Source organism: Scyliorhinus canicula, chromosome 5 (genome assembly GCF_902713615.1).
Source record: "Scyliorhinus canicula chromosome 5, sScyCan1.1, whole genome shotgun sequence".
NCBI lineage: Eukaryota > Metazoa > Chordata > Chondrichthyes > Carcharhiniformes > Scyliorhinidae > Scyliorhinus > Scyliorhinus canicula.
In genome coordinates, this window is record NC_052150.1 from 216,181,169 (window position 1) to 216,196,938 (window position 15,770).

The window sequence follows — 15,770 nt, forward strand, 5'->3', positions numbered from 1 at the left end:
GGGAATGGTTGACGACTTGAACACGTTGGGCAATTTGGACATTCTGAATTCTCCCACCGTGTACCCGAACAGGTGCCGGAATGTGGCGACTAGGGGATTTTCACAGTAACTTCATTGCAGTGTTAGTGTAAGCCTACTTGTGACACTAATAAAGATTATTTTTAACTGGAATTTTGCATCATCAGTCTTCGACCCATCGCGATTTCACTTTAATAAAACAGACAACAGTTCGAGGGAGGGGGGGTTCTCACAGCCACCGGAACAGCAACAGAAGTGTCACGCCAGACCAACGCATGGAAATTGAAGAACAGAATTTTTGCCATTGTTTTCACATCATAGAATTATTACAACACAGGAGGCAGCCACGCATCTGCATCAACTCTCCAAACGAGCCTTTCACACTCTGCCATTCTCCCACCTTCTGTCCATACCCTGAATGTTCTTCCTTTCCAGAAACATGAGGCTATTCAGTCACTCCGCCTGCTCTACCATCCACTTTGATCAAGGTTGACAGAATCATAGAAACATAGAATAGAATCTCTACAGTGCAGAAGGAGGCCATTCGGCCCATCGAGTCGGCACCAACCTGCTGAGTGAAAGAGGCCCACTCCCCATAACCCCACCTAACCTGCACATCTTTGGACTTGTGGGAGGAAACTGGAGCACCCAGAGGAAACCCACGCACACACTGGGAGGACGTACAGACTCCACACAGACAGTGACCCAAGCCGGGAATCAAACCTGGGTTCCTGGTGCTGTGAGGCAGCAGTGCTAACCACTGTGGCACCATGCCGCCCTATCTGTAGTTAACTTCATTTATCTGCATTAGCTCCATCATTACAATTCAAAATCACCAGAAAAGCTGGCCTATCAAACAGCTACAATATCCATAAGGAGAATCTGGCCACCTCAGAAATCTCAAAGCAACTCATTTCACATCACTGCTTCTCATAATAGCTCATTCAGTACATTTTAAATCCAAGTGTGGAACCTTGTCACAAACACTGGGAAGGTCTGAGATTCAAACAACCAAACTGAATCAGGGACTCAACTGGCAAGAATGACCACAACTTGAATTTATATAGCACATTTGAACATAATAAAACATCCCAATGCAGGAGAGCTGGAAGACAAAATTAGATGCCGAGCCATTAAGGTGACATTTGGGCAGATGACCTGCGCTTAGTTTGGGAGACAAGTTTGGAAAGAGTGCCTTAAAAGGAGTAGCGAGGTTGAGGAGGGGTGTGGATTCCAGAGCTTGAGGCCTCAGCAACTGAAGGTCGGCCACCAATGGTGGAGCAATTAAGAGTTAGCAAAGTACAGAAATCTCAAGGTTGTGGGCTGAAGGGTGTGGTGAATGTAATATAGATGTCTATATGTTAATTCACGCTGTCTTTGTAAGCGCAGTAGCGCTATCCTACCACTAGGGGGAGTAGCGCTGGGAGCACCCAGGAACTTGTACTGGGCTCCACCCTTGGTTCTGCCCATGACTCCTCCCCCTAGTGCAGCTGTATAAATACCCTTGTCCAGAGTCAGCCTAAGTTCACTACGAGTTCATCGACAGTGTAGTAATCCACAGGAGGCAGGAGTTCCGTCACCACACCAATATTTATTTACAATAACGATATTACAGGAGCAGCTACAAACAGTGCTGCTAGCAGTCCAGTCAACTTAAGACTGCTCACAAAGCCTACACAGGTGATTATATGGGCCCCCTCAATGAGCTATCATTGAGGGAGCTCATACTCCAATTGCCCAACCAATAAAGCCAATTGGAGTTCATTACAGACAGGTAACAGGTTGGCTCTGAAGTAAGTCGATTAAAGCCTAGATTCACATCGGAAACACGTGTCTGGTGAATTGATGGTTCCATCAAAGGGCAACTCGGGATGGGCAATAAATGATGGCCTAACCAGCGACGCCCACATCCCATCACGATTTTTTTAAATAGATTATGGAGGTAGAATGCTGGAGCCATGGAGGGATTGGAAGAGAAGGGTGAGGATTTTTAAACTCACGTGATGTTTGACCACGAATTGGTTGATAGGCAAATGGGGCTTGATGGGAGTCCATAAGACATAGGAGCAGAATTAGGCCACTTGGCCCATCAAGTCTGCTCCGCCATTCAATCATGGCTGATACTTTTCTCATCCTCATTCTCCTGCCTTCGCCCAAGAGCCCCTGATACCCTTATTGATCAAAAACCTATCCATCTCCATCTTAAGGACACTCAGGCAATTGGCCTCCACAGTTTCTGCAGCAAAGAGTTCCACAGATTCACCACCCTTTGGCTGAAGGAATTCCTCCTCATCTCTGTTTTAAAGGATCATCCCTTTAGTCTGAGATTGTGTCCTCTGCTTCTAGTTTTTCCTACGAGTGGAAACATCCTCTCCACGTCCACTCAATCCAGGCCACGCAGTATAGACGTGGGCAGCAAGATTTCTGGATGAGCTCAATAACAGCCCTGGGTTTTTTTTTTAAGGCCTATTGACAACCCAGAGTCCATTTGCAAGCTGTGGTTCCCAACCGGATGGTAAGAAAGCTGGTTGAAATTTGTAATCTAGACAGTCACTTAAATCAGAGATGATTATTATTATGTCATGGAACAGACAACCTTTTGGAGAAATACTGGGGGGGGGGGGTTAGAGAAAGAGGCGAATAGAGCAAGCAAGGCAGAAAACCATTAGCTTGAAGCATTTCAGAACTTTGCAAATGGATGCAAACACTATATGCACTTCAGAACTCCGGTAGCTACCAAACGAATCACTCCAGTTACCATCGAAAACAGGCAAACCAATCACTTCAACGTGACTCCAGCAACTAAGAACTCCTAAATCAGTCCCTTGCTTCAGGAGCAAAATGAATGGTACAGGAAGGGACAAAAGATTTAAAATTTAACAGATGGGTTGATAGTGTCATAGTATGCATCTGCAAAAAAGCTCAGCTGACTAAGGAATGTCAGCAGATCCGAGATCTATTCAAAACCCTCAATTCTCCTCACGCTTTAGAAATATTTGTTTGTGCTCAAGACGACTTTTCTATCACAGGGTCTCGGCATTGTCACCGCTCTGTGAAATAAAGAATGGGGTTTCTTTGACAGCTTTGCATGTTCGTCAGTCGTTGAGTTTGGTTCTGTTAACGATAGACAAGTGTAGTGCTCATTTTGTGTCATTACTGTCAAGAAATACAGTTACTTGATTGACAAGAGTATAATGGACCGCTTTCTGTAGTAAACAGAATGCGGAATATTAGTGTATTGTTACAATATTCTTTGATAGGTGCAATATGGGTCGGTTGGGCACTTAATGCAAAAATACCCAAAAGGAACCACTAAACACAGAGGAGAAAAAGGTAAAAGCAGTATAACAGAATAAAGATTAAGCTGTAAATTACTCCATTCAGAATGATCTGGTCTAAACCGAAACCGTTTGTGCAGCTTATTTATCATATGACAGATTAAAATGAATAGACTCAGGTCAACACGCTTCCATTTTGAACAAGTTACTTCAGTGAAACTTGAACAGCTTCCCCTTGACACATCCATAACCATCAGAATGTTATATGGTTCAATATGCACTTGCATTGCCAAACACCAGCCATGTTTGGAAGGACCGACACCCATCCAGTTACCATTACACATTAGTCAAATCATAGTGACAACACAGCAAAGCTCTCAGATGCAGCAAGCCTTTTACCTCCACTGAGAGTTAGGGGCAATTTTGATATATCACCATATTGGTGCCACGCTGCTGGAACAGAGGACTGACAATGACGGCCCACTTCCCCCTGCAAAACTCCCACTTCAGAAATGCTGACCCTTGTTTTAAGATATTCAAAGGCCAAGAACTCTGGGTTTCAAAACAAAAGCTCGCCCAACAGCAGGCGCCTCGCGCTTTTTGATTACATCTTGTGAAAGAAGTAGGAGCCTGAAAATGTGACGGGCAGCTCGTTTATAGACTCTGCATTTCAGATATTGCATCCCTCCAGTTGACACCACACGTTTTGATTCACTTCAGCGACAGAAATGGTCCAGTAGGACAATTTGAAAGAGGGATTGGCAGTAAAAGAAACATGCCCCATGCATCGAAGAAAACATCATTCGATGTTACACAGTTGGGACTAAGGGTGTTTTTTTTTAAAAAGAGAAAGCATTTGTAGTATCGGTGCTGGGGCATAGGGCAGAGGGGGGGGGGGGGGGGGGGGGGGGGGGACACATTTCAAATATTTATCATTCCAAAATCAAACAGAAGTTTATTTTAAATAAAATGCCATCACGGGTTGTTTCTAATTGCGCCCATGTGGCTGGCTGCTGAACACAGTTGAAAATAAAAGCATCATTAGGAGATCGTCCGACAAGTGAGTGTACAAGAGATTATCTCATGCAAAGTCAAGCAGAGAAATGATCTCATTCTGACAGTTTCCCCAGTCTCCAATACACATATGCCATGCACCTTGCAATAAAAACTTGGGAATTTTTCTCGATCAAAGAAAAATAAACTTGGGGGTCAAGAAGAAATCACTGAAACAAAAAGAAATGAAAATTCATTACATATTAGGTGTGTGGTAATTTTAGCCAGCAGCATTTCATTTTAACCTGCCTGAATAGCTTTGCCTTACAAAGCATTACATTCCTGGAAGCACGTTGAATGTGCAAGCAAAGAATCAAACCATTCGGCCCAACAGGGGTTTACACTCCCTCCCATCCCTCAATGCCGCAATGGGGGGGGGGGGGGCTTCTCCCCCTTTAAATAAGCTGCAAAACTGGAGTGGATAAACTCCTATCTGTTCATTAAAAAATGCATCACTCTGAGGATAGCATAGTGGCACAGTGCTTAGCACTGCTGCCTCACGGCACTGAGGACCCAGGCTCTAATCCCGGCCCTGGGTCACCGTCCGTGTGGAGTTTGCACGTTCTCCACGTGCCTGCGTGGATTTCAACCCCACAACCCAAAGATGTGCAGGGTAGGTGAATTGGCCACGCTAAATTGCCCCTTAATTGGAAAAAAATATTGGGTACTCTAAATTTATTAAACAAAATTGCATCACTCTGGAAGATTTTCCACACAGTGGGCAATAAATCATCCCCCCCCCCCCCCCCACCCCCCACCAGCACCACCACCAATATTAAGTTTTTTTATTTTTAATTAAATAATCAACAAGCCACTTGGACGCAAAGTGGAGTCAGAATTGTAACATAAATTGCTTTCAACCACCATAAAGACCACAAAGTGAGCAGATTTATCAATGGGCTGACACCAGTTGAAAAAGATAAACCTCAGAAGCTGTGGTTGATTGTAAAACCCTGCCTAGTTCACTGGTGTGTTTCTCTAGCTAGTTCACTGGTGTGTTTCCCCTAATCAGTCTATCCTCTTTGGACGTCTCCAGCCCCATTCTGTAAAGTGACTCTCAACCCCCTCTCCAAGATTAACAAGGGATCATGCCGTTGCATTCTTCACTACTTCCCAACCTTTATCTTTTTTTTTCATACTGCTGGCTCAGGAACTAAATAATGTTTTTTTTAAATATTTGAACGTTATCACATCTCACGAGCAATCCTGCAAGAAGCGGGGGGGGGGGGTGTTTAGGAAAGTATGTACAAGTAAATTAGCAAATACAAATCGAACCATTACAATACAAAGAGAGACCAGGACAACACAAGTACCCCATGCACACACACACACTGTAGACCAGTGCATTTCAGCTCATTCCCGTTACTCAGCCAGAGGATTCGGTCCCTCAAATAAAATGTTACACTGATCGGTGAACTGTATTTTTGTTTTAAAAAAGAATTAAGTTTCCAAAAACACGCGAAACAGCCCGCTTTTAAATTAGCAGTGCCTCACCCATGATGGCCACAGTGTTTCGCTACAAACCCTAAGCGAGAAACTGAAGAAGTGCACCAGTTGACCACAAGCTTCCGCAGTCAAAGAATGAATCAGATTTTTTCACTGTTACAACTCTGCTCCACCACGTGTCTAAACCTTAAAACACAATGTTTCCCTGCTCTCCACCTCCCCCACTTGGCTTTTTTTTTCCTCCTCCCATTTCGGATTCATAGTTGACACACAGCCAACCATGTGATAATTCCACCCACCCCACAACACACCCACAACGTCAACACACAAAAGGCAAAGCTAACTTAAAAGTGGACGGGAGTGGGGGATTTTACATTTTTAAATAAAATTGGGATTTGGAGCCAAGAAAAAAGGGGGAGTGGAGGAGAAAATACACGTTTACCATAAATAATTGGGGGGGGGGGGGGGGGGGGGGGGGGGAGAGAGACTTGGGTGCATATTTAATAATCCAGTCTAAATAAAACTGTGTGCAATTTCCTAGAGAGAGTTGGCTGTCGTGTGTGTGTGTGTTTGCAAATTAACACTCATCTCCGACACTATATTGCAAAATAGAAATGTTTCACATGGACGTATCGACTTCTTTGTTTCCAGTATAGCACGACACTTTCTGTTGGTAGCGCTCACCCCACCACCAGCAGCTCAAACGTGTTTGGGATCTCAGCGTTCCCCCCCCGCCACACACTCGTTAAAAGAGGGGATTTCACAATGTTTCACCTTTTTGGGTTACAAAATTACACGCGGGACCAGCAACAGCGAAAAGGAAAACGTGCCCCAATGTCTGTTTTTGCTGCGAAAAGTTGGGCATTTTGAATTTAACAAAAAAAAGAGAGGGGTTTCAAATTAATGTCTCTCGTAATCAATGGGGGAGCGGATCACACCAGAAGCCAGAGTGAGGGCAAGCCAAGCCTATCTGTTTTCACCACGTGAATCATTGTAAATGAGGTCTGTGTTCATATTTTGTGTATTGGATTGCGAACCCCCCAACCCCCCACTCGTTTGTGTCTACAATGAAGTTAAAATGTTCAGGAATATTTGGTACATCATTTTACAACTCCACCGCCCCAAATAGCTGACTCAACTTTCCCCATTACTAAATAAAAGGGATATTATCTAAATGTGTCAATAAAATGCACATTATATAGTTTTTTAAAAAAATAGAAACTCACATTTTCTCTCCAATATTTTTCCAATGGGGCAAAAACTTTACAAAAAAAAATAACCCCCCCCCCCACCCACACACACGCACAAAATACCTGCTGTGCTGATTCACCACCCCCCCCCCCCCCCCCTTTCAAAAATAAAACAAAACAAAACTTGCACACCAAATCCCCCCACTTTGCAAATCAGGCCATATGAATCATTTAGGTTTTTTTTTAAAACACACACACACAAATAGGAAAACCACAAATTACTCCACAATATTGTACAATGCAAAACTACAACTGCACTCGCACACAAAATCCCAGTCGCCTCCCGCAAAACAAACCACAAACATCTGCAATCATTTAAGAAAGGCAAAATTTAAAAAAAAAATCCCAAATCAAAGCAACACACAAGAATGCAGAATCTGAATCTCCCAGCCCTCTCTCTCATCTTCACAAAGTCTGGAGGTAAATGCCATATTGAGGACAAGAAAGAGACACACACATACACAAAAAAAAGAGGGAGGGGGGTCTCACAGCCACCAATCCTTACCTGTCGAAAAAGTTGCTAGGAGTATAAAAGTCAAGCAGCAAATAATCATATTTGAACGCACCGACGTTGGATTAATTTCCTGCGGTGGGGCATCCGTTCACCTCCACAACATTTAAAACATTTTTTCTCTCCCTCTTTCTTTTTAAAAAAAAAATAAAAAATCCTCCCTCAGTTTTTTCCCCCCCAAAAAATAATAAAAATAAAGAGCAGTGCTGGTTAAAATGACAGCGACCCAGGGCCCGTCGGTGTCCACGCTCAGTAAGTCCCAACACTCTCAGACCACAAACAAAACACAGAAAGCAGAGCAAGCGCTTATTTTTGTTGTTGGTGGAACCACCACCACCTCCTCCTCCTCCTCCTCCTCTCCTGCTCCTCCTTTGACGCTCGCGCGTGAGGTGTTTTTCTTCTCCTTCGCCTCCAAAAATAACCAGGAGATGGAATTATTTCTGCACGGTGACAAATGCAGCCGCCAGGATTTTTTTTCTCCCTTGTTTCTTTTTTTTCCCCACACACACACAACAAAAAAAAAAGTTCTGTCTTGCTCTAGTGTGGTTATGTTGTTGTTCTTGCTCAGTTAAGTCCGGTGCATCACCACAGCAGCAGCGGTAACCGTGGGGCTGGACTGGATCTGCTGGAGCGGCAGAGCTTGGCAACGATTCAACCCTCGCCGAAGATGGGGCATAATTTTTGAATGGCCGGGGCGGTGGAGGTGGATCCGCGGCGGAGGGGGAAAAAAAAAGCTGAACCCAGTCCAAAATGGCTTCTTAAAAAAAAAGCTTGTCCAGCAGTGAGCAGGGAAACCCGGATGTTTGCTTCACACACACACACAAACCGGGAGGGGGGGGGATTCAGATTAATAGCAGCACCATGTGGCAACCCATTGGCTTCAAGTGACACACACACTGGGGGAAATCTTGCTAGAAATGTATGTGTTTTTTAAAAATAAATGTACTGGAGAAAGTGAGGGGTGGGGAATAATGTAGGCATGTGTCAGCTCCATACAACTCACACACACACAGGGAGGAATCCTTCAGTGTTAAACACTAGAGAGAGGGGAGACATTACAATTCTCTTCAGAGTTTAATATCTGACCCCCTTTTTATGCCTTCCTTTAAACCCCCCCCCCCCCCTCTTTTTTTTATTCAAACGTTATAATTTTTCTAAACTCTTCCAAATGCTTTGCACACCCGTGTTGGGGGGGTCTCTTTGAAATTTGCATTCCAGCATTTTTCCGTTTGTTCGTCCAGTGGGTTTAGCTCTCAGCCCATTCTCTGCGGACGTGCCGGCTCTCTCGCTCTCCTTAAAGCGGCCGCTGCACTTTTAATGGCTGTGTGTTTGTGAGAGAGTGAATGTTAGTGACTGAAGGAGAGAGCGAATGTGTGTGTTTGAGAGCGAGTGAGTGAATGATTGTGAGAGTATGTTTGAGGGTGAGTGTGTTTCAGTCGGTGTGTGTTTGAGAGAGCGTGTGAGTGAATGTGTGTGAGTGAGTGAGTGAATGTGTGTGTGAGTGACTGAATGTGTGCGTGAGTGACTGAATGTGTGCGAGAGTGTGAATGTGTGTGTTTGAGTGAGTGAGTGAATGATTGTGAGAGTATGTTTGAGGGTGAGTGTGTTTCAGTCGGTGTGTGTTTGAGAGCGAGTGAGTGAATGTGTGTGTTAAAGTGTGTGAGTGAGTGAATGTGTGCGAGTGGGAATGTGTGTGTGAGAGTGAGTGAGTGAATGAATGAGTATGTTTGAGGGTGAGTGAGTTAATGTGAGTGTGTTTCAGTCAGTGTTTGAGAGAGCGAGTGAGTGAATGTGTGTACGAGTGACTGAATGTGTGCGAGAGTGTGAATGTGTGTATGAATGTGAGTATGTTTGAGGGTGAGTGTGTTTCAGTCGGTGTGTGTTTGAGAGAGCGAGTGAGTGAATGTGTGTGCTAATGTGTGTGCGAGTGACTGAATGTGTGCGAGAGTGTGAATGTGTGTGAGTGAATGAATGTGAGAGTATGTTTGAGGGTGAGTGTTTCAGTCGGTGTGTGAGAGAGTGAGTGAGTGAATGTGTGTGCTAAAGTGTGTGAGTGAGTGAATGTGTGTGTGAGTGAGTGAATGTGTGTGCGAGTGACTGAATGTGTGCGAGAGTGTGAATGTGTGAGTGAGTGAATGAATGTGAAAGTATGTTTGAGGGTGTTTGAAAGTATGTTTGAGGGTGAGTGAGTTAATGTGAGTGTGTTTCAGTCAGTGTGTGTTTGAGAGAGCGAGTGAGTGAATGTGTGTGCTAAAATGTGTGAGTGAATGTGTGTACTAAAGTGTGTGAGTGAATGTGTGTGTGAGTGACTGAACGTGTGCGAGAGTGTGAATGTCTGTGTGAGAGTGAGTGAGTGAATGAGTGTGCGAGAGTGAGTGAGTGAATGTGTGTACGAGAGTGAATGAGTGAATGTGTGTGCGAGAGTGAGTGAGTGAATGTATGTGAGAGTGAGTGAGTCAATGTTTGCAAGAGTGAGTGAATGCGAGAGTGTGAATGGTGTTTTTAAAATTCATTTATGGGATGTGGGCATCAATGATTAGGCAAGCATTTATTACCCATCTCTAGTTGCCCTTCAGAAGGTGGCGGTGAGCTGCCTTAAACCGCTGCAGTCCCTGAGATGTAGGTACAGCCACAGTGTTGTTAGGGAGGGAGTTCCAGGATTTTGCACCAGTGACAGTGAAGGAACGGCGATATATTGCCAAGTCAGGGTGGTGAGTGGCTGGGAGGGGAACCTCCAGGTGGTGGTGTTCCCAGATATCTGCTTCTTGTCTTTCTAGATGGGAGCAGTCGAGGGGGGAGGGGAGGGGAGGGGGAGGCGGTTTGTCTCAAGAACTTCGGTGAGTTACTGCACTGCAGCCTGTAGATGGTACACATGGCTGCCATTGTTCGTCGGTGGTGGAGGGTTTTAATGTTTGCAGAAGGGGGAACAATCAAGCAGGGCTGCTTTGTCCTGGATGGTGTTGAGCTTTTTGAGTGTTGTTGGAGCTGCACTCATCCAGGCAAGTGGAAAGTATTCCATCACACTCCTGACTTGTGCCTTGGACATGCTTTGGGGGATCAGGAGGTGAGTTATTTGCCATAGGATTCCTAGCCTTTGACCTGCTCTGGTAGCCACAGTATCAATGTGGCTAGTCCAGTTCAGTTTCTGATCAATGGTAACCCCCAGGATGTGGACTGTGTGGGGGATTCAGCGATGGTATTGCCATTGAATTTCATGGGATGATGGTTAGATCCTCTCTTGTAGGAGATGGTCATTACCTAGCACTTAAATGGGGCGAATGTAACTTGTCACTTGTCAGCCCAAGCTTGGATATTGCCCAGGTCTTGCTGCATTTGGACACTGACGGCTTCATTATCTGAGGGGTCGCGAATGGTGCTGAACATTGTGCAATCCCCTGCAAACATCCCCACTTCTGACCTTATGATGGAAGGGAGGTCATTGATGAAGCAGCTGAAGATGGTTGGGCCTGGGACACTACCTTGAGGAACTCCTGCAGTGATGTCCTGGAGCTGAGATGATTAACCTCCAACCACCTCAACCATCTTCCATTGTGCCAGGTATGACTCCAACCAGCGTAGAGCTTTCTCCGATTCCCACTGACTCCACTTTAGCTTGGGCTCCTTGATGCCATACTCAGTCAAATGCTGCCTTGATGTCAAGGGCAGTCACTCTCACCTCACCTCTGGCATTCAGCTCTTTTGCCCATGTTTGAACCATGGCTATAATGTGGTCAGGAGCTGAATGACCCTGGCAGAACCCAAACTGAGCGTACATGAGCCAGTTATTCCTGAGTAAGTGCTGCTTGATGACTCCTTCCATCACTTTACTGATGATGAAGAGTAGACTGATAGGGTGGTAATTGGCTGGGTTGGGTTTGTCCTGTTTCTTGTGTATGGGACACACCTGGGCAATTTTCCACATTGCCAGGTAGATGCCAGTGTTGTAGCTGTACTGGAACAGCTTGGCTAGGGCTGCGGCAGGTTCTGGAGCACAGGTCTTCAGTACCATTGCCGGAATATTGTCAGGGCCCAAAGCCTTTGTGGTGTCCAGTGCCTTAAACTGTTTGTTGATATCACGTGGAGTGAGTGAATGTGAGAGTGTGTTTGAGAGTGAGTGAGTGTGAGTGTGTTTGAGAGTGAGTGAATGTGAGAGTGTTTGAGAGTGAGTGAATGTGAGAGTGTGTTTGAGAGTGAGTGAGTGTAAGTGTGTTTGAGTGTGAGTGTGTTTGAGAGTGAGTGAATGTGAGAGTGTGTTTGAGAGTGTGTAAGTGTGTTTGTGAGTGAGTGAGTGTGAGTGTGTTTGAGAGTGAGTGAATGTGAGTATGTTTGAGAGTGAGTGTGTTTGAGAGTGAGTGAATGTGAGTGTGTTTCAGAGTGAGTGTGACAGTGTTTGAGAGTGAGTGAATGTGAGTGTGTTTGTGAGTGAGTGAGTGTGCTTGAGAGTGAGTGAATGTGAGTGTGTTTGAGAGTGAGTGAGTAAATGTGTGTGTTAAAGTGTGTGAGTGAGTGAATGTGTGCGAGTGGGAATGTGTGTGTGAGAGTGAGTGAGTGAATGTGAGTGTGTTTGAGAGTGAGTGTGAGAGTGTGTTTGAGAGTGCATGAATGTGAGTGTGTTTCAGAGTGAGTGAGAGTGATTGTGTTTGAGAGTGAGTGAGTGTGAGAGTGAGTTTGTTTGAGAGTGAGTGAGTATTAGTGTGTTTGAGAGTGAGTGAATGTGAGTGTGTTTGAGTGTGAGAGTGTGTTTGAGAGTGAACGTGAGAGTGTGTTTGAGAGTGAGTGAGTGTGAGAGTGTTTGAGAGTGAGTGTTAGTGTGTTTGAGAGTGAGTGTTAGTGTGTTTGAGGCTGAGAGTGTTTGAGAGTGAGTGTGTTTGAGAGTGAGTGAGTATGAGTGTGTTTGAGAGTGAGTGAGTGTGAGAGTGTGTTTGAGAGTGAGTGAATGTGAGTGTGTTTGAGTGTGAGAGTGTGTTTGAGAGTGCGTGAATGTGAGTGTGTTTCAGAGTGAGTGAGTGTGATTGTGTTTGAGAGTGAGTGAGTGTGAGAGTGAGTGTGTTTGAGAGTGAGTGAGTGTCTTTGAGAGTGAGTGAGAGTGAGTGTGTTTGAGAGTGAGAGTGTGTTTGAGAGTGAATGTGAGGGTGTGTTTGAGAGTGAGTGAGTGTGTGTTTGAGAGTGAGTGAGTGTGTGTGTTTGAGAGTGTGAGTGTGTTTGAGAGTGAATGTGAGTGTTTGAGAGTGAGTGTGAGTGTTTGAGAGTGAGTGAATGTGAGTGTGTTTGAGAGTAAATGTGAGAGTGTGTTTGAGAGTGAGTGAGTGTGAGTGTTTTTGAGAGTGAGTGAATGTGAGAGTGTGTTTGAGAGTGAGTGAATGTGAGTGTGTGTGAGAGTGAATGTGAGAGTGTGTTTGAGAGTGAATGTGAGAGTGTGTTTGAGAGTGAGTGTGAGTGTGTTTGAGAGTGAGTGAGTGTGAGTGTGTTTGAGAGTGAGTGAATGTGAGAGTGTGTTTGAGAGTGGGTGAATGTGAGAGTGTGTTTGAGAGTGAGTGAATGTGAGAGTGTGTTTGAGAGTGAGTGAGTGTGAGAGCGTGTTTGAGAGTGAATGTGAGAGTGTGTTTGAGAGTGAGTGAATGTGAGAGTGTGTTTGAGAGTGAGTGAATGTGAGAGTGTGTTTGAGAGTGAGTGAATGTGAGAGTGTGTTTGAGAGTGAGTGAGTGTGAGAGTGTGTTTGAGAGTGAGTGAATGTGGGAGTGTGTTTGAGAGTGAATGTGAGAGTGTGTTTGAGAGTGTGTTTGAGAGTGAATGTGAGAGTGTGTTTGAGAGTGAATGTGAGAGTGTGTTTGAGAGTGAGTGAGTGTGAGAATATGTTTGAGAGTGAGTGAATGTGAGTGTGTAGCAGTGAGTGCGAATGTGTGTGAGGGGGGGTATGAATTGTGTTGACCTTTTTGTGTATTGTCCAGCAATTTGCACTCTTTGGAACCTTGCAAATAAACATGACTTGAAGTAAGTAACTATATTTTTGACCAGTGACCCACAATTTCATAGAGGTGGTGGTTCTCTCTCTCTGTCTTTCCCCACGCCAGCCCTGGCAAATTAAATAGACTTTTATACTGGGGAATATTAACTGCTCACGGTGACGTTCATCTGCTTTCGGTTCTGCCACTCACTCAAGCCTGTTTCACTCTCACTGAATTCCCATTTTGCAGTTAAGCAGGAGGTTTGTCAACTCGGTGTCACACTCTGTGCTTGTTTTATTTAGATTTTATCTCCCGCCTTAAATTCCGTTTCGCTGAACATGTGGCGTGCCAAGTATTTTGAGTAGAATGCAACAGATTGCTCATCGGCAGATTTACTATTTACTGTAGATTAAGTTGGGGGAGGGAGGGGGAATACTCTCTCTCTTTATTGTATTGCGTCTCTCTCAGGCAAACCCTCACGATGGGTGCAATGGATGCTTGCTGTGCGAAGAGGCGTTTACTCCCAGGGATTTTTAATTGGATCCTTCAACCCCAAACACTGCAATTTTGCCTTTCACCCACTAGTTAGCTGGAAATGTTACACATTGCAGGATTCTCAGCTGACAACGGAGGGAGGGCTCTTACCTCCAGCAGCCCGCTCACTACCTGTGGGCAAAAAATAATTCCAAGCGGTATTTTCGAAGCCTCTGCAGGCCGTGCAGAATACATGAGATATCGAGTTGTGGAGATGACCTTGTTTTGGTCAGTACTGCAGCAGGTTCTCAAAACTGAAGCTCTGAATTGTGCTAAATTAACTATCACACCAATAAGGACAGCTTCCACTCAGTGTCACTGGTCTTTGCAGTAGATACCTTCCTGGGTCATGAAGTCCTACCCCCTGCTCGCCCTCTTTCTCACCTACAAGCAGCTGTTCCTGACTGATTTGATTTTGATTTGATTTATTTATTGTCACATGTACCGAAGTACAGTGGAAAGTATTTTTCTGCGGCCAAGGGAACGTACACAGTACGTACATAGTAGACAAAAAAAGAATGATCAACAGAGTACATTGACAAATGGTGCATCGACAAACAGTGATTGGTTACAGTGCGGAACAAGGGGCCAAACAAAGCAAATACATGAGCAAGAGCAACATAAGACATCGTGAATAGTGTTCTTACAGGGAACAGAACAGTCCGAGGGAGAGTCGTTGAGGAGACTAGTTGCTGTGGGGAAGAAGCTGTTCCTATGTCTGGATGCAGGTTTTTCAGACTTCTGTACCTTCTGCCTGATGGAAGGGCCTGGAAGAAGGCAATTCCTGGGTGGGAGGGGTCTCTGATAACGCTGCCTGCCTGAGGCAGCGGGAGGTGTAGACAGAATCGATGTGGGGGTGGCAAGCTTGTGTGATGCGTTGGGCTGAGTTCACCACACTGCAGTTTCTTACGATCTTGGGCCGAGCAGTTGCCATACCAGGCTGTGATGCAGCTGGATAGGATGCTCTCTATGGCACATCTGCAGAAGTTTGTGAGAGTCGATGCAGACATGCTGAATTTCTTTAGCTTCCGTAGGAAGTAGAGACGTTGTTGGGCTTTCTTGACTGTTGCATCAACGCAAGTGGACCAGGACAGACCATTGGTGATGGTGACCCCCAGGAACCTAAAGCTATCGACCATCTCCACTTCAGAGCCATTGATGCAGACGGGGGTGTGTGTCGTGCTGCGCTTCCTGACGTCAATGATCAGTTTCTTGGTCTTTCCGACATTTAGAGAGAGGTTGTTTTCGGTACACCATGCAGCCAAGTGATTTATCTCCCGTCCGTGGTCTGATTTGTTGTTGTTTGAAATATGACCTACCACAATCGTATCATCCGCAAACTTATAGATTGAGTTGGAGTTAAATCTTGCCACAGTTGTGTGTGTACAGGGAGTACAGTAGAGGACTGAGCACACATCCTTGCGGGGCCCCGGTATTGAGGACTATTGTGGGGGGGGTTGCTGTTGCCTATCCTGACAGATTGCAGTCTGTTGGTGAGGATGTTGGGGAGTGGACTAGCTGATAAACACAGTGTCAGGCTCCATGTGCATCCTGACACCATCCACCTAACCTCACCACCATTCCTTACAAGGCCTTCCACCGAGCCTCTGCTCTCGGCTGCTTCTCAAGTATCCAGTAGTCGACGAACAGAACTGCGAATACAAGACTGAAGCCATTTATTTGGCCCTGCCACTAACTCCGTTCCTTGGATACCAACCCCCCCCCCCCCCCCCCC

The 15,770-nt window shown here is 45.3% G+C and overlaps 1 protein-coding gene across 2 annotated transcripts in view; it reads right to left on the reverse strand.

Annotated features, from left to right (window-relative positions):
• The window catches only part of acvr2ba (activin A receptor type 2Ba), a 184,531-nt gene extending 176,204 nt beyond the window's left edge, over window positions 1–8,327 (reverse strand). The window contains exon 1 of one of the 2 annotated variants that reach the window (XM_038798486.1): window positions 7,551–8,327. In XM_038798486.1, coding sequence (XP_038654414.1) covers window positions 7,551–7,599 — 49 coding nt within the window. In that variant the 5' untranslated portion in view covers window positions 7,600–8,327. Of the gene's footprint in view, window positions 1–5,843; window positions 5,974–7,550 lie in introns of those variants that run through there. The other variant, XM_038798487.1, reaches the window with a different exon arrangement.
• Between the last annotated feature and the right edge of the window lie 7,443 nt (window positions 8,328–15,770).